Source organism: Erpetoichthys calabaricus, chromosome 2, assembly GCF_900747795.2.
Source record: "Erpetoichthys calabaricus chromosome 2, fErpCal1.3, whole genome shotgun sequence".
In the NCBI taxonomy this organism is placed as follows: Eukaryota; Metazoa; Chordata; class Cladistia; order Polypteriformes; family Polypteridae; genus Erpetoichthys; species Erpetoichthys calabaricus.
In genome coordinates this window covers 116,871,614-116,898,167 of record NC_041395.2, presented here as the reverse complement: position 1 = coordinate 116,898,167, position 26,554 = coordinate 116,871,614, and the positions used below count along the sequence as shown (strand labels likewise).

At 38.5% G+C, this 26,554-nt stretch overlaps 1 protein-coding gene across 2 annotated transcripts in view; it reads right to left on the bottom strand.

The window, feature by feature from the left end:
* Positions 1-3,154: 3,154 nt before the first annotated feature.
* The window catches only part of sgpp2 (sphingosine-1-phosphate phosphatase 2), a 48,680-nt gene continuing 25,280 nt past the window's right edge, over positions 3,155-26,554 (bottom strand). Inside the window, exons 3-4 of one of the 2 annotated variants that reach the window (XM_028794406.2) lie at positions 11,796-11,885; positions 3,155-7,177 (exon numbers count right to left, since the gene is read on the bottom strand). In XM_028794406.2, the coding sequence (XP_028650239.1) occupies positions 6,632-7,177; positions 11,796-11,885 (636 nt within the window). In that variant the 3' untranslated portion in view covers positions 3,155-6,631. The remainder of the gene's footprint in view (positions 7,178-11,795; positions 11,886-26,554) is intronic. The other variant, XM_028794405.2, reaches the window with a different exon arrangement.

Sequence of the window (26,554 nt, the reverse complement as noted above, 5' to 3'; positions counted from 1 at the left end):
TAACGAGCGAGACAACTAAAGTGAAACCGAAGTGTTACTTGAGCAATAAGTGCTTCTTATTAAGCAACTGGGTTGGAGCAAAAACCTGTAGCCACTGCGGCCCTCCAGGACTGTGATTGAGGACCCCTGATTTATGGGATTCTTTCTATCACAAGGGTCTGGAAAATGTTTGAGAACTTTTTAAAGTAAAGCATGAGTACAGACAAATCCTCCTTGGGCTAAAAAAAAGTGACAGTCCTAGTTAAAGTGACCTGCAGAGCACAAGTGACACTTCACTACCGAGTTAGAAGTCAGTGATACATAACGACATGTAATCAGTGCAAGAGAAATACAGCCAAGAATGCATTTGGTATTCAAGCTGTGTGTGTAATGAAAGTCTCCTCACGTGTGTGTGTATAATGGTGCACAATACAATTTTAAGGGTTATTTTTTTCTTTCTTTACTATATTTATTACTAGTTTTATTTGTAAACTGTAAGCATGAATGTTTTGAACAAAACCTAAAAAATCTAAAATGCACCTTTTTAAAATTAACAAAATTCATAATCTTCAAAAGGGTGAAAGTAATGTTACAAAATAAATGTGTATGTATAGATTTAAAAATGTCTGTACCGTCATACATATATATACACACACACGTGTGTGAGTGTATAATGTTTATATGCAGTATCTATATGTTTATGTGTGCTATATGCATGTATATGTATATACATTATATACACACACACAGAGGCACATCAGTCTTCAAAAGTTTGGAATCACTCAAAAATGTTAATATTTTTGATAGAAATAAAAATCTAGCCAAAATATTACAAATGTTCTAAATGGCTATTACTAATTATGACAAATTTGTAATTCATATATGGCAGCAAAGCCCCATCTTTATTGTTTATTTGAGAAAGCTTTGGCCTGCATACACAGTGAATATATTAATAAACTGTATGGATGTTTTTTTTTTTCCCAGTGTGTTTCTGCGCCTGTCACCTTTGATGATTAACATTGTCAGGCCTGCTTGATCCAGTTTCAGGGTCACAGGGCCTACCCAGCAGTACAGGGGGCCAGGCAGTCCATTCTGTTGTTTCAGTGCCCGTTACTGCTGGGCGTTTTGATGCATTCTGAATCACTTTAGGCAGGAATTCATAAATGAATTTTTGCCATTGAAGCAAGTACTGTACTGCTCAAGCAATATGTCTGTGCTTCATTTTTGTTAACTCACTTGTTAATTCATCCATCCATTATCCAACCTGCTATATCCTAACTACAGGGTCACGGGGGTCTGCTGGAGCCAATCCAAGCCAACACAGGGCGCAATGTAGGAAACAAACTCCGCGCAGGGCGCCAGCCCACCACAGAGCACGCAGACACACACACACACACCAAGCACACACTAAAGACAATTTAGAATCACCAATGCACCTAACCAGCATGGCTTTGGACGGTGGGAGGAAACTGGAGCACCCGGAGGAAACCCACGCAGACACGGGGAGAACATGCAAACTCCACACAGGGAGGACCTGGGAAGCAAACCCAGGTCTCCTAACTGCGAGGCAGCAGCATTACCCACTGCACCACCGCGCCGCCCACCTCTTAATTCTTAGCCCTTAAATACTTGTTTTTGCATTAAACAGCCATATTTTGTTTTTAATGACTTCTTGTTTTCTTAAACTTGCTGTTAATTAACAGGGAGATGCAAATGACAAAGGAGCCCACCGTTCACCATCTGATGTGGTCACATTTGCATCTCCGTTTTAGTAAAATATCCTTAAAGTAGTGGAAGAGAAGAAGTCAAAGGCTTGCTTGCTTTAGACCCAAACACGTTCTGAGTAATATCCTCAGAAAAATATCTACAAAATAAGAACAATCCGTGATCTCAAATAAGATCTGCTATTAGCAAGGTTTGGCCTCTAACTGAGCAAATGGGTTAGAACAAAAAGCTGGAGCCCTCCAAGACTGAACCTGAGGACCCCTGCTTTAGGGTGGTGAATTAGCAGCTGGAGACTTCTTTCAAATACTGGCCCGTAAATTGCCCATGGGGGCGAGTGTCTTGATTCTCAAAGACATGGCTGTGAATTGCTCCCCGTGTCGATTGGTACTTACCTGAGGTCAGGTTTATAGAACTGGTGTTCGCACAAAAAGAGGTTTGAAGTCTGCATATACAGCTTTCCATGCAAACATTGGGATTTATAAAAGAAAACCAGATGGGAGGACTTGCATATATTTACAGCAGCTTTGGCCCATTTGTTCACACCATTTTGGGGAAACTGGCAAATGATGACACCCTCACTCAAGTAAGGAAATACAGCTAAATGACAACACACACAAATAATAATTCATAGCACTAAGCCATTATTATAGCGTGTGTTGACATGACAAATATATTAAACCTCAAAAGTGATAATTATGATATACAGACTGCATTTTAGTTCTTTTATTATTAATGCTGCACATTTTCATTGAAAAATTGAAAGGCATTAGCAGACTTGGGAGGTGCTACAGTTTTTGTATGGTGCGGGTGCACATAAAGTATAACACGTTTCGGTCAACATGAGTCCATTTTCTGCCGTGTCCAGTTCTCCTAATGTAATCAGAGCAATTTGCTACACTCGTATTGCAATAAAGCAACCGTCCTCACAGGTGGCGCAGTGGTAGTGCTGCTGCTTTGCAGTAAGGAGACTGTGGAAGAGTGTGGGTTCCTCCCTGTGTGGATAGCGCTTTGAGTACTGAGAAAAGCGCTATATAAATGTAATGAATTATTATTATTATTGCAAGAGTGAAGCTGCTTTTGTTAACCATGAGTAGAGATATTCCATTAATGCACAAGTCATCTGTGATGCCAAGATGAGACTGATAAAAGTTGCAGCTCGGTGGACTCGGTCAACCTGTGATTCTTTTATTTTCAGGCAAAGCAGGTTTGGCACATGTGATGGTGCTGTATGTGGTGAGTGACTTGTTGGTAAGGTAACATTGTTTCACATGGCCTGTGCTCTCCATTGTAACGGCAATCCCATCATTCCATGTGCCAGATGATAGCAGCTACCCCCGCTCAGAGGCTGGCTCCTTAAATCCTTTCCCTGACCTCAGAACACAATAATCGACGCAGGATCTTGGGTCAATCCTGTGGGTGATCAGTTGCAGGGCACAGCCAGATACTCCTAAATGCAGGTGATAGGGGGGAAGCTGCTTTACCACTCAGCATCAGGACTGCATCTATGTACAAAGTTAATTTGCATTGTCCACGTAGGGTTGTTTCAGGGTGGCATATGACCATTCACGTATGCACATTTAAAAGATGATTGTGATTTACAAAAGGTAAATTGTGTAGAAATGTGTGTATGCCAGCTTTTATAAATCAAATCTTTCCCCTTTGTTGGCACTCGCATAGTCACACAAAGTTTTATAAATGAGCCCCTTGGTCTCTGGTGCAGCTCGAATGACTAAATGCTTGGCTCAACCCTTAGATTTGATTAAGGGGCATCACGGATTTGTCTGATACATTGTAATCTCCTTTAAACACAACATTCTGTGAAGCTGAAATGGCCACATTTGTGTGCACCTTTCAGCCAATTGAAACAAACAACAAAAGAAAAGTAATAGAGGACCTTTTGGTTACAGTAAATTGATTTACCACACTGCACCTAGATATTCTCATTTTAATAAATTGCACATAACGAGGGCCCGACCCTGAGACACAGATCTGTAACAGTGAACACAAGCACCATGTTTAGCAGTTGGACTGCTTGTTGGTTAATATTGCCCTAGATTATAATGTCAAATTAAAAAAAAAAGACTTTTTGGCCACAATGACAAAAGATAAATTTACTGAGGTTTTATCTTATTTTTTTAAGAGAGAGACACAAAGTGAAGGCAAAATACAAAACTGTGTTTACCATCTAATTAAAAAAAAAAAATCATACGTATTGGAAGGGTTAGCAATGTCTGATGATTATCAAGATTGAACACCATAGCTTAATGAAATGGAATAAGAATTTTACAAAAGACAAACATTAAAGATCCGGTTCAGACAATTGCATGCTATTTGCATCAAAATATAAATGATTTAGTTCAGCTTACTAGTAGACTTGAAGCAATTTTCAGTTACTTGGATCCCTTGTTGCATTGATTTATTGTTGATCTAATGCCTGTGGAATAATTCTCGTCAACAGTAAAAGCTTACTGAATTCTCCATGGGCTAAAGTGTAATACTTGTTTCTGGTAAATTCTATAGACATTCTTTTTTTAATCTAGAACAAGCAGCCTATACCGTTTTAAAGAATGAATGCAAAGTCAAGACTGTCCCCTTATTTCTTTGGCTTTACAAATAATTTTGGCTTATTTTTTGCATTAACGCGGCATCATGGTGGACTTGATGCCACAGATTCCACTTAATTGCAATTCTCATTATTCCTGTGTGGAGCTTCTACTGTATTCTTATCTTGCTTTTGAAAATGGACAGTTTTCGCCTCTAGGGTCTATCCTGTTACTTGTAGGCTTAAGACTGATTTACATTTTAAAAGCCCTTTGTTATCTGTGGTTATTCATGTTTTCACGATTAGCTCCATAAAGACTAAAAAAGCTAGTTTTTAAATGGCATTTTCAGTAAATGGTGATTATTGTGCTTTTGACAAAAGTCGGCTGCTCTTATGTTCAACTATGAAAACGGCAAATGCACTGTATTATGTAAATCAAATTATTATATAAAATGTGAAGTATTATTATCATCAGCAGTACTGTAAGCCAGATATGGTATAAGTGAGTATGCCCTGCAATGGAAAGGCATCCCCTACAGGACTGGGTCCAGCCTTGTGCCCTCTGTTGGCGTTCTCAGACCTCCTCAACTCTGAAGTGAACACTGTAGGTATCAAACTTACACCAGTATAGGGAATGTTCATTTATGAATGACATGCCACACAGTAATGGTGTTTTCTAAGACATTCAGGAATGAGGACGTAGCAGAATGGTTGGTGTTACTGCAGCACGGCTCACTGGACCCGTGTTCTGTGTCCCAGGCCAGCCACATTCAGTGTAGTTTTGCATATTAAAGTCAAACTCCACTGTATGCAAGTTATAAACTCAATTTTCTCTTTCTTCCCACAACCCAAAGCCATGCTTCCAACTCCCAGCAACCCAGTTTTTGGACAAAGTGGCTTATTATGGTCAGATGTAAGGCTAAGGAGTAAGCAAGTGTAACCTCAGTCAGTTTCTGCAGAGTACAGGCTAAAGCTCCCCCCGGCCAGATGGAGAAGTAAAATTCAAAAACCCCTGAAGTGAGGACAGCTGGATGATGATGAGCACTCACTAGGCCTCAAGGAAATCTGACATGCTACATCAGAGCAAACAGGTTTATGAGAGGAGGAAATTGCCAGTTGGCTTTATGGTAAATTGGTGTTCAGGAACACCTCCTCTGCTAAGCAACGTGCTCTCCGACTATATTAGACAATGGCTAAAGAGCTAAGCCTAGCATAGTTGCAGTGCCTTTTGTTTTCCAGTTGTAGCTTTGATCTTAAACCTCAAAAGCTGTGTTTGGTTACAATTAATAATCTGATTAAAGAGTAATCACCATAAAAAATATTGCAGAGTTCAGCAGTCTAACTCATTACTATATATGACATAACAATACGTTATAAGAAAATCAGCTCCCCTTTAAATGATCTCATTCCATACATGTTGAAAAACTTGCATCTCAGTACCATTAAATGGAGCATCTTGGGTGATTTTTTCATCCCAAATCTTGCTTACTGAATTCTGGATGATGACAACTCTATCCATTCCTCACCATGGACCAGCCTGTGAGAGATCTTTAATGGTAAAAATCAGCCTTTGAGTTTCTCATACTTTTCAGTGAAAGGAAGCTTAGAAGGGGGAATATAAAATAAGACACTGGAAAACTGGTTGGACAGCAGACAAAAGTCAACCGACCTTTTTTGTTGGTATGTTGGTTACACCTGCCTAATACAGGTAGGGAAACTAGTAGGATTTGCACAACAAGTCTAGGAAAAAGAAAAAAATATATAAGTTGGTATGAAAATCTTCTGTTGAACGCAATAGTGCCATACATCTCAAGACCTCTGAAAACAATCTGCTCCTTAAATGTATAGTAATTTTAACAATGTCTCTTATCTTGCTGGACACATGCTCATTTTGATAAAGTAAAACAGATGTGTAATGTATAAGCAACACTACCACTGATAATTTAACATTTATATATGAAAATATATTAATTTATATTCAGTTTTACTTTATAGCTATATAGCATCATGCCAACTCATGATACACATTTTATAAATGACAGACATATTGTGCATTAATACCACTGCATCTTGAATTTAACCTCACTGAATCAATGTCAATCACTCCGACTAAACGTAAAGATGCATTCTGTGTAAAAAAAAACAAAAAAAAAACCCAACCAATCAACCAATATTATTGCTGCCTACATACTTAACTGTTTTCTTTTAAACATTTGTTTTACCTCATGCACTGCATAACAGCTCCTGATTGATGTTTTAAATAGTTTTCTTCTATTCATAAAATAATGTCATTACTGTAGTATGTGGTGAATAAACTTGGACTGTTCGGAAGAGATCAATGATGCTCATTTGGCATGTAACATTTAAAGTAGCTGCACATCACCTTCACATTAATCCTAGTAGCCTGAGAAGGTGAGGCACTGGCACAGTGGTGGAGAAGCCAATGGATGAATAAGTTACAAACTTGTAGGGCACCTCGATTTCAAGTCTTTGTCTGGCATCCTTGTCTTTGACAGAAACATCAAACCATGTACACAATACCTTGAGCATAAGACCTTTCACAACCTGCCGGACCACAAGTAAACAGAGAATGCCAACAAGGACACGGGCAGCTGCCGTCAGCACTACGGCACATGTCAGAGGAGGGAGAGAAAGAGGAAATTCACCAGTTGGCTCATAGGTTTCTCCTAGATGGTAGTTGGTCCAAAAGCCTACAGTTGATCCAGCTGCAACACCCAGGATAATGGTAGTGTCACCTCTGCTGGGGCTGTAATGGTCCAGTTTTGGGTAATTCAGACACAGGAAGAAAAGGACCACTATAGCAAGTAAAGGTGTGGCTGAGCTGGTGAGCAGAAGCTGATCCAGGGAATCCCAGAAAGGATACGTTAGCATCACTAGTAGGGCAGCCATTAAGATGCCGCAGATAACATCCTACAAAATAAAACATCAAGATACTGCTGAAATGAAACAGTTTGATTAAGACGAGAACAACATTTCAACATGGGTCTGTTGAGATTAGGTTGTGTAATATATATGGATTTTCTTTTCTACCTTAACCTCCTAGTCATTTTTGATAAATTATAGGCTAATCAATTTGCAGGGGTGCTTATTGTGAAGACTGCTACACATGTCTAGTTTGATCAAAGTCAGTTCTATACGTTTGTGGTTGGCAGGATAGAATCCTTAAGTTGGTTTAATGGTACAAATGTGCACGATGCAACATACAGTAACTGCAAGTAGAAAAGGTCAATGGTTCATCTTCCAAAGACAGCCAAGAAAGCAAAGTGCAATTTGACTAATTTTTAAGATAGCCATGGCATTGGTGCACATGCTGCAGGCCTGTAAAAAAAGCATCTCTTGAAATTCATACCGAGGCTTGATCTAAGTGTTAAACCCTTTGCTGTTAGATGTGTGGAATGTTGATTAGCACACACATGCAAGAATCTCACTGTATTATGTACACATTAATAATGACCCTATAAACCCATTTGTTTCACTTAATAATATTCCATTGCACAGGAAGAGGGGAGAGCATTTCTGTGAACTAAAACTAATAATTACAATACTTGAGTTAATGCACAATTTGCCCATGTGAAATGGGAAAATGATGTTTTACAGTTGAAGTGGAACTTTAATATATTGTGAGAAAGAAAAAGTGATTTAAAAAATAAATGTGTAAAATTACTGGTGATTGAAGAAGTTCATAATACTAAAAACTTAGTTCTAAAAACTTTGGCATAGCCTAATGTGTGAATCTATACTTAAAACTGAGCAAAAGGATGAACAATGTTAGATATTATAAGGCTTTTCAAACATTGTAGCGATTAACAAAGTTCAATAATTTCAAATTGCTCTAAATTATAAAAAAGCATGACAATTGTGAGTGAAACAATTCACTCTAGAAAATGCACATAGTACTCAGTATCCTAGCTGTACGTAATATAGTGATGCTATAATTATATCCACAGTTTGGACCTCTGGGGTTCTGGGACAAAAGTTTTTGAAAACATTTGTGAAGTTCCATAATGGCCAACACACCACATGACCTATCAAGGTATACTTTTAGGGTCAGATGAAACAAGGGAAACTTACATGCTATGCTAATGCACAATCATTATCCAATACCTATGAAATCATGGTAAGGGTTTAGCAGATTCCCTGACATTTTGACAGATATAGTCATATGAAAAAGTTTGGGAACCCCTCTTAATTCTTTGGGTTTTTGTTGATCATTGGCTGAGCTTTCAAAATAGCAACTTCCTTTTAATATATGACATGCCTTATGGAAACAGAAGTATTTCAGCATTGACATTAAGTTTATTGGATTAACAGAAAATATGCAATATGCATCATAGCAAAATTAGACAGGTGCATAAATTTGGGCACCCCAACAGAGATATTACATCAATACTTATTTGAGCCTCCTTTTGCAAATATAACAGCCTCTAGACGCCTCCTATAGCCTTTGATGAGTGTCTGGATTCTGGATGGAGGTATTTTTCACCATTCTTCCATACAATATCTCTCCACTTCAGTTAAATTTGATGGCTGCCAAGCATGGACAGCCTGCTTCAAATCATCCCATACATTTTTCGATGACATTCAAGTCAGGGGACTGCGACGGCCATTCCAGAACATTGTACTTCTCCCTCTGCATGAATGCCTTTGTAGATTGTGTTTTGGGTCATTGTCTTGTTGGAATGTCCAACCCCTGCGTAACTTCAACTTTGTGACTGATGCTTGAACATTATCCTGAAGAAATTGTTGATATTGGCTTGAATTCATCTGACCCTCGACTTTAACAAGGGCCCCAAGTCCCTGAACTAGCCCCACAGCATGATGGAACCTCCACCAAATTTGACAGTAGGTAGCAGGTGTTTTTCGTGGAATGCGGTGTTCTTCTTCAGCCATGCAAAGCGTTTTTTGTTATGACCAGATAACTCAATTTTTGTCTCATCAGTCCAAAGTACTTTGTTCCAAAATGAATCTGGCTTGTCTAAATGAGCATTTGCATATAACAAGCGACTCTGAGGCGTGAGTGCAGAAAGGGCTTCGTTCTCATCACCCTGCCATACAGACATTATTTGTGCGGAATTGTAGAACGATGTACAGATACACCATCTGCAGCAAGATGTTCTTGCAGGTCTTTGGAGGTGATCTGTGGGTTGTCTGTAACCATTCTCAAAATCCTGCGCATATGCCGCTCCTGTATTTTTCTTGGCCTGCCAGACCAGGGTTTATCAGCAACTGTGCCTGTGGCCTTCCATTTCCTGATTACATTCCATACAGTTGAAACTGACAGTTTAAACCTCTGAGATAGCTTTTTGTAGCCTTCCCCTAAACCATGATACTGAACAGTCTTTGTTTTCAGATCTTTTGAGAGTTGCTTTGAGGATCCCATGCTGTCACTCTTCAGATGAGAGTCAAAGAGAAGAACAACTTGTAATTGGTCACCTTAAATACCTTTTCTCATGATTGGACACACCTGTCTATGAAGATCAAGGCTTAACGAGTTAATCCAACCAATTTGGTGTTGCAAGTAATCAGTATTGAGCAGTTACATGCATTCAAAATCAGCAAAATTACAAGGGTACCCAAATTTTTGCACAGCCAGTTTTTCACATTTGATTTAATTTCATACAACTAAATACTGCTTCACTAAAAATCTTTGTTCGGAAAACATCTCAGTACTCAGATGTTCCTAGGAAATGAAAGACATACCACTTATCTTTTTTGTTGAAAGTTAAGTAAATTATTATGTAGGCTGAGAGGGGTTCCCAAACCTTTTGATATGACCGTATATAGGCTACAGGTTACTTTATGGAAATGAGATGCAATAGGCAGCCTAAAGGAGCTTTGGTTCGAGAACAATGCAGAAGAAACACAAAGCCAGGTTACTTATCACATTGTGTGGAGCCCACATTACCTCTAGATCAAATACTATTAATAGTGGTCGACTTCTGGTGTGCCAAAGATCCTCTGAGACCAGTCACCATTCAAGGGTGGGATGTGGAAGTCATGCAGAGCTACAAGAACCTGCGGGTTCACATGAACAGTGAATTGGTCTGGTCTGACAACACAGCAGCTCTATATAAGAAGGGCCAGAGCACACTGTACCTCCTGACGAGATTCTGGTCTTTTGATGTTTCAGCAAGCTGCTAAAAATGTAATATCAGTCCGTACTAGCCAGTGTATTGTTCTACGCTGCTGTATCCCGAGGAAGGAGCTTGAGCTCATAAAGAAGCACAATGCCTGAACAAATTTATCAGGAAAGCCTGCTTTGTCACAGGGCTAACCCAGGACACATGGGAAGCTTTTGTGGAAAAGAGAATGGTGGCAAAATTGGATGCCAATAAGAAAAACTCCCTCTAACCCCTGCAGGATGTGCTCTCTTGGAGCAGTTTTAGCCACAGGCTTATTCTTTTACAGTGTGCTAAGAAGCACCATTCGGGATTTTTTCTGCCTGATGCGATCAGACAATTCAATGCTTCCTCCTAACGTCACAAACTAATGCTTATTTAAGTTCACTTTGCAATTCCTGTACAATATATTTTATTTATGTATTTATTTATCTATTGACTGAAATATGTCCTGTGAGTCTGTATCTTTGTTTTTTATGTTTCTCCTGCTGTATGCATGTAAATTTCCCCTTGGCATTAATAAAGATAAATTATCTAATTTATCTAATGAAAGCATAGTGAAAGTTACGGCCTTCATAAACACGTTAAAAGTAAAGTGCATGGTGATTCTCTAATTGGGATCCCAAAAACCTGCAGCATAATGAATGTGTGACATCAATGTACTGAATACAATGCGTAAGGAAATAGGAGATGAAGTCTATGACAATATACTGAAAGGAAGCATGACACTGGAAATGGGATATGTAGAAAGAAATGAAGTGAAAGAGTAGGAGTAGTAAACATGCAGAGAATGTTCCCTCCATTAATATTAAAATACTGTATAACAAATGCAATATAGTGAATCAATTGACATTACACAGAATACTTTGGGTATCTAGAATGTGCAGAATAAGAATATGCCAAACAGGAAGCAGCAAAATAATCTTTTTACTTTATATTGCATATTACTAGGTGGCTGCTTTTCCAAAGATACTTATAAAACAAATAAAAACATCATTAAGATGACTTAAACAATGCAATATATTGAGCATGACACCTATGATCTACGTAACATGGTTAAGAAAATCCACTATAGAATAACATCTTTGAGCAAAATGCACTGCTAACACCAAAGCGTCTCAAAGGTAATTGAAAAACAGCACCATTCCATTAACTTCAGAATACTATGAAAATGCTTGAGGACAGAAAATTCTACATTGTAAACTGTATCATGGCTTTTATATGTAAAGGGTGTGTTAGTCTAAAGACACTGTAACTCTAAGTCAAAGAGTTTTGACAGATGCTTTTAAGCAGAAAAGTATTTCTGCCATCTGTTTTTGGAGGTTATGCTTTAAAATGGGTTAATCGATCATTTTCCTCTACAGACCTCAATTCCAGTTCAAGTGTTCTTATACGAAATCTGCACTTACCAGAACAGTATGCATGCCGGTGTAAAGTCTGCTGAGAGACACAAGCAATGACAAAATCACAGCAGTCGCTAATCCCAACTGAAATGGATACTGCAAAGAATGTCAAAAGAAGCATCTGGTTAGAAGGAGTTCACACTGACACCCCCCATTCTCTGACAGACACTGCTTAGCTCCGATGAGGAATACAAGCCTCTACAATGCAGGCAAAAGTTAGCATTTTAGATCACCCTTTTTTCCCCCCAACATAGAAACCAAGTTATTATTTTTCATCAACCACTCATTTTCTCAATCTAGCTTTCTATTACAGGGCTGTGAGGAGGAATAGAAAGGAGCCCTAGGTTAGATGCCCGTGTATCACATGCCACAATCATACTTGGCAAGATTATATTTATTAATCAACAGCAAGAAGTGTATGAGGAGACCTATTGGGGTACACAAAAAGCATCTCCAGCCTGGACACAAGCACTGTGAGATTGCCATGTTACTTGAATTATTTCTTAACTGAAACTTAAGTGAAGACTACTATCTTTAGAAGCCAATGTGTAGCTTTATTCAGACATCATCTTTATACAAGAACAACTACTATAAACTGATCCAGATATGGCGAGTACTAAAGGCCACCTGTAACAAGTTGAAATGTATAAAAAAAGCTGCAAAAGAAGAAAAACAGCTGTATAAGGTGTATAAGACTATTAACTCCAATGTAAATCGTAGGACATATGAGAGCATGAGGGCAACCATTAAGAAAGATATTAGGGAGGCTAAAAGACAGTTAGAAAGGAATATAGCAGATAAGGCAAAAGGCAACCCAAATAGATTCTTTCAGTATTTTAGTAGTAAAAGATCAGTCAACGAGGAGGTGAAGTGAATCAGGAATAGTAAAAGAGATATAAAAAATACCAAACAGTGAAATAGTAGATGCTCTAAACAAGCATTTTTCTGAGGTCTTCTCAAGTGAGAAAGTAGATAATCTCCCAGCGGTAAAAGGGCCTACTAAGGAATCACTGAGTGATTTAGAAATTGTACAGGGAGAAGTACTTCTTAGATTAAATATGCTGAAATCAAACAAATCTCCTGGACCAAATAATATTTACCCTCAAGTTCTTAAGGAGACTAGCAGGTACATATATAAACCCTTGATGCATATATTTAGGAAGTCGTTGCACACTGAGAAAATTTTGAAGGACTGGAAAAGGCAAATATTATCTTGCATTATAAAAAAGGTAACTGAGCAGATTCAAGCAACAATAGGCCAGTAACCTTAATGTACATCACAGGAAAATAAATGGAAGGATAAGACTGAGCTACACATGGCAAAAACAGGAGTTTTACCAAGCAGTCAGCATGGTTTCGGAAGAAGGATGTCATGTTTTACCAATATGCTAGAATTCTATGCAGAAGCAACAAAAGGATATGATCAAAGTGAAGCATATGATATTTTTCTTGACTTTCAGAAAGCATTTGATAAGGTGTCACATGAGAGGCTGGGCATCAAACTAAAAGAAGTGGGAGTTCAGGTTGATGTTTGTAGATAGGTGCAAAATTGGCTAACACACGAGGCAGACTGTTCTTGTGCAAGGAACCTTATCAGAATTGGCTGATGTTAAAAGTGGTGTTCCACAGGGGTCAGTGCTAGGGCCACTAGTGCTTCATATATATATATTTTTTTTTTGGATAGGAATATAAGTAACAGATTAGTTAAGTTTGCAGATGATATCAAGCTAGGTGGACAGGCAGATAATCTGGAATCTGTCGCATCATTACAGATGGACTTGGCCAGAATAAAGGCTTGGGCAGATGAAATTTAATGTCAGTAAATGTAAAGTATGACATGTAAGTTTGAATACACAATAGGAGGTCTGAAAATTGAAAGGGATGAGAAGGATTTAGGAGTCATAGTGAACTCTAAGCTATCGACTTCCCAACAGTGTTCAAAAGCCATTAAGAAGGCTAATAAAATGTTAGGTTATATAGCACGACGTGTGGAGTACAAGTCCAAGGAGGTTATGCTCAAGCTTTAAAACGCATCGGTGAAGTCTCATCTGGAGTACTGTGTGCAGTTTTGGTCTCCAGGCTACAAAAAGGACACAGCAGCACTAGAAATGGTCCAGAGAAGAGCAACTAGGCCGAGTCCAGGGCAACAGGGGATGACTTATGTAGAAAGATTTAAAGAACTGAGCCTTTTCAGTTTAAAAAAAAAGAAGATTATGAGGAGATATGCAAGTGTTTAAAATTATGAATCAAATTATTATAATGGATCAATACTGTTATTTTAAAATGAGTTCATCATCAAGAACACAGGGACACTTTACACAGAGAACCACAGACACTTGAAATAAGCTACCAAGTAGTGTGGTAGACACTAGGACTTCAGGTACTTTTAAAACTGAACTTGATGTGTTTTAGAAGAATTAAGTGGATAGGACTGGCAAGCTTTGTTGGCCTGAATGGCCTGTTCTCATCTAGATTGTTCTAATGTTCTAATAAAATAAATATCTGTGCATTTTAACAGCTTCACAATGAATACTCAAGCCCAAGATCGTCTATTGCAATCCCTGAACCTTGAGGAAGTGTATTAGTAACTTTAACCACAAAGTAAATTACTTAAGGAGATCTCTGCTTTGACAAGAAAAACTCATTTTAACTGACAATACTCAGTTGGTTTACATTCAGTCTATAGTAAGAGGCCTGGGATATGAGGGAATGCTTGAAATTTTAGGGAGCCTGTTTATAGAGGACTAGTGTGTACTAGCCTTCAAATGCACCCAGCCTCTATGTTTAAAGCAAATGGTCAGACCATGTAAATTACTAAACCCAGGAAGCTATTCATCAACAGGTGGCATCACCCACCTTTAGTTTGTGTAATGCTTCAAAAGCTTTTACAGTATTTACAGAGTAAAATTCTTCCTATATATCTTCATGACCTGATCAAAAATGATTATAAGTTGCCATAACTTTGTGTTTCATAAATTACAAAGCGCTTTACCATGAACCAAATAAAATGATAGGCGATGTCATATTTACGCTTTAAGGATGGCTAAGTTGAGTAGTGGTTGCAATAAGCAAGGTTCATACCCTGAATGCCCCCCATGCTTCAAGTTTGCATGTTCTCCCCATGTCCATGCGAGTCTCCACACGGTTCTCCAGTGTCCTCTCACAGTCTAAGATATGCAGGTTAGGTGAATTGGCATGGCTAAGTTGGCCTTGTTAAGAGTGTATATTATTTTGTGTGTGTATGCCCTGTGATGGACTGGAGCTCTGTCCAAGTATTTTTACTGCTTTGTGCCCAGTGACTATTGGTACAGGCTCCAGGTGCCTTGCACCCTGCTGTAGATAAGTGGGTTAGGAAAATGGATAGATGGATATTTTTGCTATGGCATGTGACAATTATACTGAAGATTCTGGCAAAGATGCATATGAAAAATATCTATATATATTGAAATGTTTGTGAGCACTTTCTAACTTTAGTTTCATTTGACTTATTTCTTTACACCATGTCTGAAAATCATACAATAGTTCATTAATAATTCCATAAATAGCTGTCCAGTTGTTGACAATCTTCCTAGACTGCCTTCCAAGTATTTGTATACAAATGGAAATACACGGAGAGTTCTCACCTAGAGTATTATACACAGTTCTGGTCACTATGCTACAATAAGACAAAGAAGCTGTAGAAGAGCATCCATGGCATGTCCTGCTCTGACAAGCTAATGGAAATAAACCTATATTATCTTAAACAGACAAAGCTACATGGTGACCTTAAATAGATAGCTTCTAAAAAGGATGAGACAGTGGATTAATTTAGATATTAGCCAATTAAAACAAACCTGATGAGATTCTATTTACAATTAGCAATTATCAATTATTATGCACAGATTAAATGAAGACTGAAATAAATTGCATTCAGTCTGATTTACTAAGATCTACACTAGTACTTGCCATACTCGTATCTACTGTACCAAGAAAGAAAAAAAAATTACATTTATATAAATCTATATGGGAAACAGAAAATGTCCAGAGAGACCAAAATACTACACTCTGTATGTGATGCTATAGCATTTTAAGGCAAAAAACACAAAACACTGAATGCTGCAAACTTGAAAAATTGAGGCTGACATAATTTTACTCTAATCCTCATATCTTGTACTGCTTCAGTTTTAGCAAATGTTCCGTTAATGGTGATCTCAGACCCTTATTGATCAACAATTAACCAAACATGACTTGGGCAATTCTTTTTGATCAGAAGAAAAAGTGACAAAGTGACTTGGAAGGCAGGCATTTCAACTCTGTGACTAGTTTCTTTATTCCTAGAACTATGACTATGCAAGCTACAGGCACCAACCACAGCAGATGCAATTTCAAATTAATAATGTAGTGACCTGCTCCGATTTCTCCGCATGCAAGCACCGTTTCTGATGCAAGGGAGGTGGGAGTATTTTTTTTCCCGCTAAAAGCAGTTAAGTAAAAAGAAAAGGTACCAACTGTAGAATTGCTCCTTAGCAGATCAATCACTTTGTAACTGGCGTCAGATCGGGCAAAGCATGAAATACGATATTCCTGGAATCTTCCTTGGCTAGAATCGATAATGGCTACAGCAGGAAAATCAATCTGCATGTTGATTAATGCTACACGCTTATTTCAAATAATAATCTGTGTCATGCCTACTAGATAGCTTATGGGTCAGACATACGTCCCAGGCATAGGCAACAAAGAGATGACAAACATCTCAGGCAATTCCGTTGGCCACCTGAGGCAACATCAGTGATGGTACTTGGGCTAAATTTCTTCTGTTGTATGCCACTTCCCATATTCAGTATGCCTCCTTGAAGTCCGGCAGCACACCCATAGCATGAGGGAGAGATGATTTGTTAGTCACGGTTCCTCAGAGCTTTGAGTCTATATCATACCTGTGTGAAGGTCTTTTCTCCTCTTATGCATATAACTGTAGTAGAGTGACAGCACTTTTTCACTACCTACAGTAAAATTTACTGGAAACTGATAATACTCAAAGCCAACATAATAATCAAGTCATCCTAAATTAGTTGGCTTTCCCTTTCCTTTACATACCGTATTTAGGACACTGTAGTGAACAGGCACGTTTGCCCTCTTCCTCACTTCAGGAGTTGCAACAAAATTTGGAAAATTTTTCATTAAATCTGAGACATCAAATTCTACTTGACACCATGCAATGTGTCAGAATCAAGCCAAGAAAGTAGATGCATTTTGTCTGCTTTTTGGTCAGGTACATCATTAGTGGGTGGGCAATAGGCTTAGGTGAAGGTCATAAATGGACCGATTTGTGAATTTTGTTTTCACAAAACAGTTTATCAACAATATTTAACGCTTGGCAATATATCAAAAGATCAAATTGTCAGAATGGCACAAAATTCTGGAGCCACGCAATTTAAAATGTACACCTCTGTGCAATGTGACTGTTGCTTTATTCTATCTAAGCCACAGGGGATTGTCACATAATTGTTTATCAAATGACAAGTTTAAGTGTTTTGATTCCAATGCATTAATAAAAAATCCATAGCAATTATTCTTTCCGGCTCATACATATCTCAGAAATTACCATTTGCAAAGGGGAACTTCTTCCCAAACCCAATGTGGATGCTCAAAAGAATCTACAAACAAGACGGCATATTAAGAGAGTGCCAATTATTACAAGTAATCTTATGACACATATAAATTATTAGCCGACATCTTATAGTTTGTCACATATTAGGCACACACATTTGTACATAAGGCAAGTCTAAAAGCAAATGCCAATCAGTATATGACCCATAGAATTTTCATAAATTTCTGCTAATTGTTCTTCTGAAATATAAACTCCATACATCAGGATCAGCCGCCAGAGAATGCTTTTGAAAGTACAAGTGTATCACTATGTGTGTTCGTTGAATTAAATTTAAACTGAAGGCTATGAACCAGTCTAAATCTGGTATAAACTGTTGGAATCCAAGAGAGCTACCAGACTGCAGCTCACTGTTCTCCAGTAAAAGCTGAAGCAAACTATTTGTTTTTTTAAATTTCAATTGTCCAATATGATTCAAGCACCATCTGTTACCATGAGATCACTCTGAGGTGTCATGAACACTGCTTCCACCAACTGCCCAGTATGCCATCTTGCTACAGCAAAAATTAACTTTTTCTCAATCTTGTTTCTTGAAGAGGTTGGTGGCTTTATAAACATACAGTTTCTAAGAAACAAACAGATAGAGGCCATGTGGAAAATTGTTAAAAACGTTTGGAATTTACGTGGTTTTATTTGCATACAGCAATATTTATCATCATATTTTGTCCTTCAGAATGAGATGTAATGTACTAATCAAACTCTAACATAGCAAAAAGGCAACTTACTCATGAATTAATTTTAATTAGTTCTAACCATATGTAAATTTATATTACATCATAGTTCATTAATGTTCTTTACCAGCTTTTTCCCATCCTCCTGAAAGCACAAAGTAGGAATCTGCCTCACAATGATCAGAATGAGACTCCATCGTATGATTGCCCTACAGTAACTAAGACAGCTTTACTCTTTCCTTAAACACTTTGTTCTCCATGCAATATTTAAATTAAAATCAATTATTTGAATACATTGTATTTAATTGGAATATGCAAGTCTGGAAAGTGAATACTTAACCATTTTTTGTTGGGTTAAAAATGATTAAGCACTTGCACTATTAGACTTAACCATGGGCAAGTCTTCAACACAGTTCTCCACAACACTATTTGCTCCTCATTCCATATTTAGTTTAACATATAAGAATGCACTTAAGCTTGAACTTTTTACAATCTGGATGTAAAACTGCAATGTTTGCTTGCTCTTTCATACTTATTATTTTATTGCCACTGAAGTGTTTGATTTCTGCTGTCATTGAGATCATCTGCAAACTTCTCACATTCTTTTCATTTACTTCATCTACTTGACCTTAAACAATTTGGAGGAAAACGAGTCACCAGTTAATAGCAGGGGAACGAGTAAACTACACAAAGCACAGTGACCAGAGTGGCAATAGTCAAAGCTGTAATGGAAAATACATTCTTGACCATTGTACAATCTACTTAGTATTTGATCTCTCAAGGAAAGCATCAAATGCCAAAATGATCATTTTGTACAAATCCTGTCCCATGAATTGGGGTACACTTGCAGTGATCAAAAAGATCACTTAATACAAAGTGTGCAAAAGGACTGTCACCATTACGTGTCCAAAGCTAAGAGGACAAGTAAATGCAAAGCATGGTACTTGGAGACTCACTGACCACAAATACAGAGTGGGAGACTTTGCATAGTGTAAGAGGGTCAAGCTGACAAGGCAGTTTGACAGCAACAGTCAGCAACATCAGGTTATTCAATTTCCATAAATGTTCAAGTATTCAACAGTATACTTACACCATAAAGTGGGTAACACCAAAAAGGTCATTCACCAGAAACCTGGCAATGCTATAAACCTTAATTTTCATGAACTTGTCAATGCCAAGAAGGTTAGCCATTCCAAACTGGGAAGGTGGATACTCATCATAAAATGTGAAGACCAGAAGGTGTCTAGCTTGCCTACTGACTGCCAATAAATTTTCTTGAGCCATGCCATTCTGTTGTAATAGTGGATTCTTAAAAAACATTCCAAAAGATTATATAATATAATGCAGATTAGCTAAGTTAGTTGGCTTTAAAGATGGACCTTTTTGAAGCACTATGAGAAATTGTAACCCCTACCATCAGAACTGAAAACAAAGCCCACTTGCCATATTTATCCCTCACACACACACACACACACACACTCTCAACACTGATTCTGCATCATGTGGGCCAATAAAAATGTGCTGTCACCCGCTCCGGACCCCACCACAAAGATGCAAAGCACAAAGTACAAAACAGCAATTAGCTCTATCTCCAGGATGGTGTGTTACTAAGCTGTGTGAACAGCTTGACCAACTTCAGCAAAGGAAGGAGAGAAGAAAAACAATTTGCAGCGAACGTCAGGCAGGGGGATGAACTCAGATTGACACACCCTGAAGACTGATGACACACAGGATTATTTCAGCATCCATCATCCATTCAGCTTTTTCTCCTATCTTAATAACAAGCAAACAATAAATAGCTGCCGAGCGAAGGCATTTTAATGCTGATGAAAGCTGCTGTGTGCAAGCGTGAAGCAGCTTTCCTGATGAATGAATGTCTGGGGATTTCTCCTTCAGTCCTTTTAGGCAAAGGGGCTCAGGCCATCCAGTGAATTCCGAAATGGAGGGCAGATTGATCAAGGGGAACATACAGAAAACAGCACTATTAAAACCCATGGCCCTTTGTGACAATCCTGGAAAAAATCCATTTAATATTGATAAGCCACCTGAGCCTCTTGCTTGGGCAAAATGCCCAAAAACAAAACATTTTGGCTTTTATGAAGCATATTAAACTAATGAGAATGTTTCCAGTAAGCATTTGGGTATGGCAGCTGGCAGGAATCTTTAATTAAATGCAAGCTGCCTGCTGCACCCAGTAAACTCCTTGCTTCCCATGCCAGTAACTTAACATAACACAGGAGAAGTCCTACGCCCCCAAATTCTCACCTGACCATGCTTTGTTGAAATTCAAATTGTGTACTCACAACTACACACAGAGGTTCAGTGTGTAACTTTACAATGTAAAGGCTGGGCTCAGGAAAACAATGGTACTGTGCCATCACACCTGTTTGCATTATGAGTAACCAATTTTCTCACTTGTTGTTTTCCACAGCTTTTAAGTAGAAGTATGCAAAATGATGGAGGACATCAGTAACAATGTGGCTGGGTGGACAATGAATCATTGTATATGATGCCTTGCTCTGATTTGACCCTGTGGTCATAGGGTGGAGGTGATGGTGAGAAATGGACTCAATCAGAGTCCATATTCTAAGCACAGGAAATAATTTCTGCATGACAAATAATACAGTGCATATATATGTGTATATACATACATATATATATATATATATATATACACATATACATGCATATTATATATATACACACATATGGAAGAGAAGGTCTGTGATACGGTTTGCATATTTGCAGCTGGAGATCCACAAAGGGAGAAAAAATGAATCACGTACCATAAAGTACTTTTTATTCCTGAGCTTTCAACCCCTGCCAGGAGTCTTCATCAGAGGATAATGCTTAGACTTACAAGAATCAAAGGCAATATATAGCAAAACATTACGTGGAGGGGGTGGGGGGTGGCTAAGTCAGTGTGATGGGGGAGGGGGTATTGGGTGTACAGTTTATTTATTATGAACATGTTCTTCTTAAGTTTGCATATGCTGGATTTATGTCCAAGTGTCTGTTGATGGTGTTCTCATTTGATAGCCAAGATTCGGCCAGCTCTCTGGCACTTTTAGTACTGGCCTTAAATTTTACTTGTACATTGTCCCAGTTAAATGTATGTCCTGTTGATTTAGTATGCGTGTAGATCAATGAAAGTGAGTACTTTCTTCTGATGGCGTTGCGATGTTCCTGTATACGTGTTGCGATTCTTTTTGAAGTTTGTCCTATGTATACCGCTGAGCAAGAACTGCATGGAATGCTATAAACTGTGTTTCATGTTTCTGCTATCGATTTCTTGTTTTTAGCATTAAACTGGACCGTGCGCAGATTGTTCATGGGTTTGTGTGCTATTCTGATGCCTGACTTGGCCAGGATGCGCGCTGTACCTTCAGACACCTTGTGGTGATAAGGGAGTGTATACATATATATATACACACATTTTATATATATATATGGTTAAAATAGTTTATGGTCAGATAATGCAAAGAGTACGTGACACGTGTTTCGCCCTAATTCTGGGCTCATCAGGCGTACACACTCACTGCACCCCCCTCTCGGGGAATTGAACCTTGGACGTTGACTATTTCAACCATTCTATGATCTGCTTCTCGCAACTGAAATGAGGGCACCGTGGCGGATGTTAGCTGACTTGCTGACCAACCACAAGCATTACCTGATAGGTAACCACCCATACAATCAGATTGTGACACAGACTACGAATACAATGAATACATATTATATATATATTACACATATATATATATATATATATATATATATATATATATATATATATATATATATATATACACACACACACATACATATATATGTGTAATATTATATATATATATATATATATATATATATTAATTAGACATTAAGCCCGTTACAATAACGGGCGCTAGAACAGTAGTGCATAAACATTAGTAGGAACAGTCTATAATAAATGGCAAGGGACCTTGACCTCATTCTGTTTCTTGTCTTAATTTTTTTTTTGTCAAAAATATTTTTGCAAGAAGCCTTAAGTAAAATAATAATAAAAATAAAACAGAAATGTATATGACAATACAGTAAGTATAATTAATATTACATTTATCCTCTCCTCTGTGGCTGTTGATTGATAAGTTGTTTCCGTTTGAAGATCTCCTATCCTGCCTCTCTTTATTTTAGCTTGCTGTGGCGTCTCTCCAGCAAGCACTGTGCAGTTCCCCAGCAAGTATTTTAATCTGTGCTGGCATGCAGCGGATTATTTTATGTGTGGCATTTCCCCAGCAACTGATTTTATGTGCGCAAAAATAAATCTACTTTTAAAAGTCATCCTATTGTAATATCATGAAAATTAGTATGTTTAGGAAAACCCCTTCAACGACTGACACTTTACACTTTACTGGGTCAAGCTTCTTAATCGCAAATCTGACATCCTCAGAGTGAACACTTGCACAACAACAAACGCTAATCCCACCTCTTTGGGGAAGCTGGTCTCCGCGTCTCAGTACCTGATTGGATTTTTCGTGCCTTATGTTTTAGGTGTTACCTCATTTACCAAAATCCGATTGGATCGGCCGTGCGATATTTTATAGGTCCCACCCTCTCTGTCTTGTGTGACGCATCAGGCGGCCTTTGAAGCATCGCACTGTGCCCCGCGCGCAGAAGACACACACACACACAGACACTGGACGCACACAGGGGTTTTATTAAAGAGGAGATATATAAATAATTCTCTGCATTTATATAAAGTGCTTTTCTCACTACTCAAAGCGCTCAGCAATTGCAGGTTAAGGGCCTTGCTCAAGGGCCCAACAGAGCAGAGTCCCTATTGGCATTTACAGGATTCGAACCAGCAACCTTCTGATTGCCAGTGCAGATCCCTAGCCTCAAAGCCACCACTCCGCCCCTATATATATATATATATATATATATATATATATATATATATATATTACAGTAGACCCCCACAAAGTCGCGGTTCAGGGTTCGTGGACTCAAAGTCGTTTGCGGATTTTTCCTTAGAACCTAACTATTAATTGTTAGCGTAAAGCACAAATATCCTCCGCAATTTTTTATTGCTTTTTTAGTGGCAATACTGTACTGTAGAGAGAACAGGAAGCAACCGCTGAGAGAAAAGTGGTTTGGGATGGTGAAAGTAGCCAATCTGAGAGTATTATTCATTTCACCTTGCTGCTGATTGACAGTTGCCCTGTGATGCATCTCCAGCTGAGTGGGTTAACCACCGCTGAGGGAAACGCGGATTGGGATGGTGAAAGTAGCCAATCCGAGAGTGTTATTCATTTCTCCTTGCTGCCGATTGACTGCTGCCCTGTGACGCATCTCCAGCTGAGTGTCCTTGTGCGTTCTTTTTTGTTATTGTATTCATTTTGTTATTCTTAAACGCACAAGATGTTGCCGAAACACCCTGCACCTTCTAAGGCTTCTTGCACTGAGCCTAAGCGAAAGAAGAAGGTTGAACTACTGGATGTGCTCCAGGAACTAAAAAGTTATGCTGCAGTAGCGCGCCACTATGGCATTAATGAAAGCACCACACACTATATATAGAAGAACAAAGCAGCAATCTGGAGTACTGTATCTGTAAGTGTCTGTGATATTGCCAAAAAGGTAATGACCATAAGGAATAAAAATATTGTCAGGATGGAATTTGCCTTGGCATTGTGGATCACCGACTGCAGGAAGAACATCATCCCCTTGGACAGTAACATCATCTGTGAGAAAGCACGGAAATTGTACCAGCAATTCGCTACAGGAGACAATATAGCAACTTCCCATCACAATGTTCCTGAAACCTATAAAGAAAAGCCAGCACGAAACCCCACCAGAAGAACCCCGTCCAAAGATACGACTCCTCCTGAAATGCCTGAAAAAGAGGTGCCACCCGAGGAGTTTTAAATCCTCTGCATCATACTGCACAGCTACTTCATCATCAATATCATTCATCATTGGTGAGTACCCATACATTTTACTGTATTTTAATTAAAATGAAATTATGTATTTACTCTGCTTATAACAAAGAAAACAGCGCATACCAAAGAAAACGCGCTTTCATGAATTACAGTATGTACTGTATAGCGGTAACATCGGTATTTTACATTCTAGCACCACGGGAGACATAGCAGTACAGTACTGTACAGTATACAGGTTAACTTTACATTCTGTTTTTAGGTAATGTATTAAGGTAATTTTTTAGGTAATGTATTAAGCTGAGTTTGCAATGAAATTAAACTGCTTTGGGGCATACTGTATTTAGGGTTTAAACTATAAAAATAGGCATTTAAAAGGCATTTTTTAACCACATCCAAAAGTCACGGTTTTTCACAGTTCGCGGGTGCTCTAGGAATGTAACCCCAGCGAATTTTGGGGTTGTACTGTATATACATACATACATATACATATATACAGACATATACATATATATATATATATATATATATATATATATATATATATATATATATATATATATACACACACACATTATATATTTTACACACATACATATACATATTACTGTGACAGCCATTCCAGAACACTGTACTTCTCCTTCTGCATGAACGTCTTTGTAGATTTCTAACTGTGTTTTGGGTCATTGTCTTGTTGGAATATCCAACCCCTGCGTAACTTCAACTTTGTGACTGATGCTTGAACATTACCCTGAAGAATTTGTTGCTATTGGGTTGAATTCATCTGACCCTCGACTTTAACAAGGGCCCTAGTCCCTGAACTAGCCACACAGCCCCACAGAATAATGGAAGCTCCACCAAATTTGACAGTAGGTAGCAGGTGTTTTTCTTGGAATGTGGTGTTCTTCCACCATGCAAATCATTTTATACATATATACATACAGTGGGGCAAAAAAGTATTTAGTCAGCCACCAATTGTGCAAGTTCTCCCACTTAAAAAGATGGGAGAGGCCTGTAATTTTCATCATAGGTATACTGTACCTTAACTATGAGAGATAAAATGAGAAAAAAATCCAGAAAATCACATTGTCTGATTTTTAAAGAATTTATTTGCAAATTATGGTGGAAAATAAGTATTTGGTCACCTACAAACAAGCAAGATTTCTGGCTCTCACACACCTGTAACTTCTTCTGTAAGAGGCTCCTCTGTCCTCCACTCGTTACCTGTATTAATGGCACCTGTTTGAACTCGTTATCAATATAAAAGACACCTGTCCACAACCTCAAACAGTCGCACTCCAAACTCCACTATGGCCAAGACCAAAGAGCTGTCAAAGGACACCAGAAACAAAATTGTAGACCTGCACCAGGCTTGGAAGACTGAATCTGCAATAGGTAAGCAGCTTGGTGTGAAGAAATCAACTGTGGGAGCAATTATTAGAAAATGGAAGACATACAAGACCACTGATAATCTCCCTTGATCTGGGGCTCCACGCAAGATCTCACCCCGTGGGGTCAAAAATTCCAGAACCACACGGGGGGACCTAGTGAATGACCTGCAGAAGAGCTGGGACCAAAGTAACAAAGGCTACCATCGGTAACACACTACGCCGCCAGGGACTCAAATCCTGCAGTGCCAGACGCGTCCCCCTGCTTAAGCCAGTACATGCGCAGGCCCGTCTGAAGTTTGCCAGACAGCATTTGGATGATCCAGAAGAGGATTGGGAGAATGTCATATGGTCAGATGAAAAAACTCTACTCGTCATGTTTGGAGGAGAAAGAATGCTGAGTTGTATCCAAAGAACACCATACCTACTGTAAAGAATGGGGGTGGAAACATCATGCTTTGGGGCTGTTTTTCTGCAAAGGGACCAGGACGACTGATCCGTGTAAAGGAAAGAATGAATGGGGCCATGTATCGTCAGATTTTGAGTGAAAACCTCCTTCCATCAGCAAGGGCATTGAAGATGAAACGTGGCTGGGTCTTTCAGCATGACAATGATCCCAAACACACCGCCCGGGTAACGAAGGAGTGGCTTCGTGAGAAGCATTTCAAGGTCCTGGAGTGGCCTAGCCAGTCTCCAGATCTCAACCCCATAGAAAATCTTTGGAGGAAGTTGAAAGTCAGTGTTGCCCAGCGACAGCCCCAAAACATCACTGCTCCAGAGGAAATCTGCATGGAGGAATGTGCCAAAATACCAGCAACAGTGTGTGAAAACCTTGTGAAGACTTACAGAAAACGTTTGACCTCTGTCATTGCCAATAAAGGGTATATAACAAAGTATTGAGATGAACTTTTGTTATTGACCAAATACTTTTTTCCACCATAATTTGCAAATAAATTCTTCAAAAATCAGACAATGTGATTTTCTGGATTTTTTTTCTCATTTTGTCTCTCATAGTTGAGGTATACCTATGATGAAAATTACAGGCCTCTCTCATCTTTTTAAGTGGGAGAACTTGCACAATTGGTGGCTGACTAAATACTTTTTTGCCCCACTGTATATATACATATACTGTATACATATATATATATAT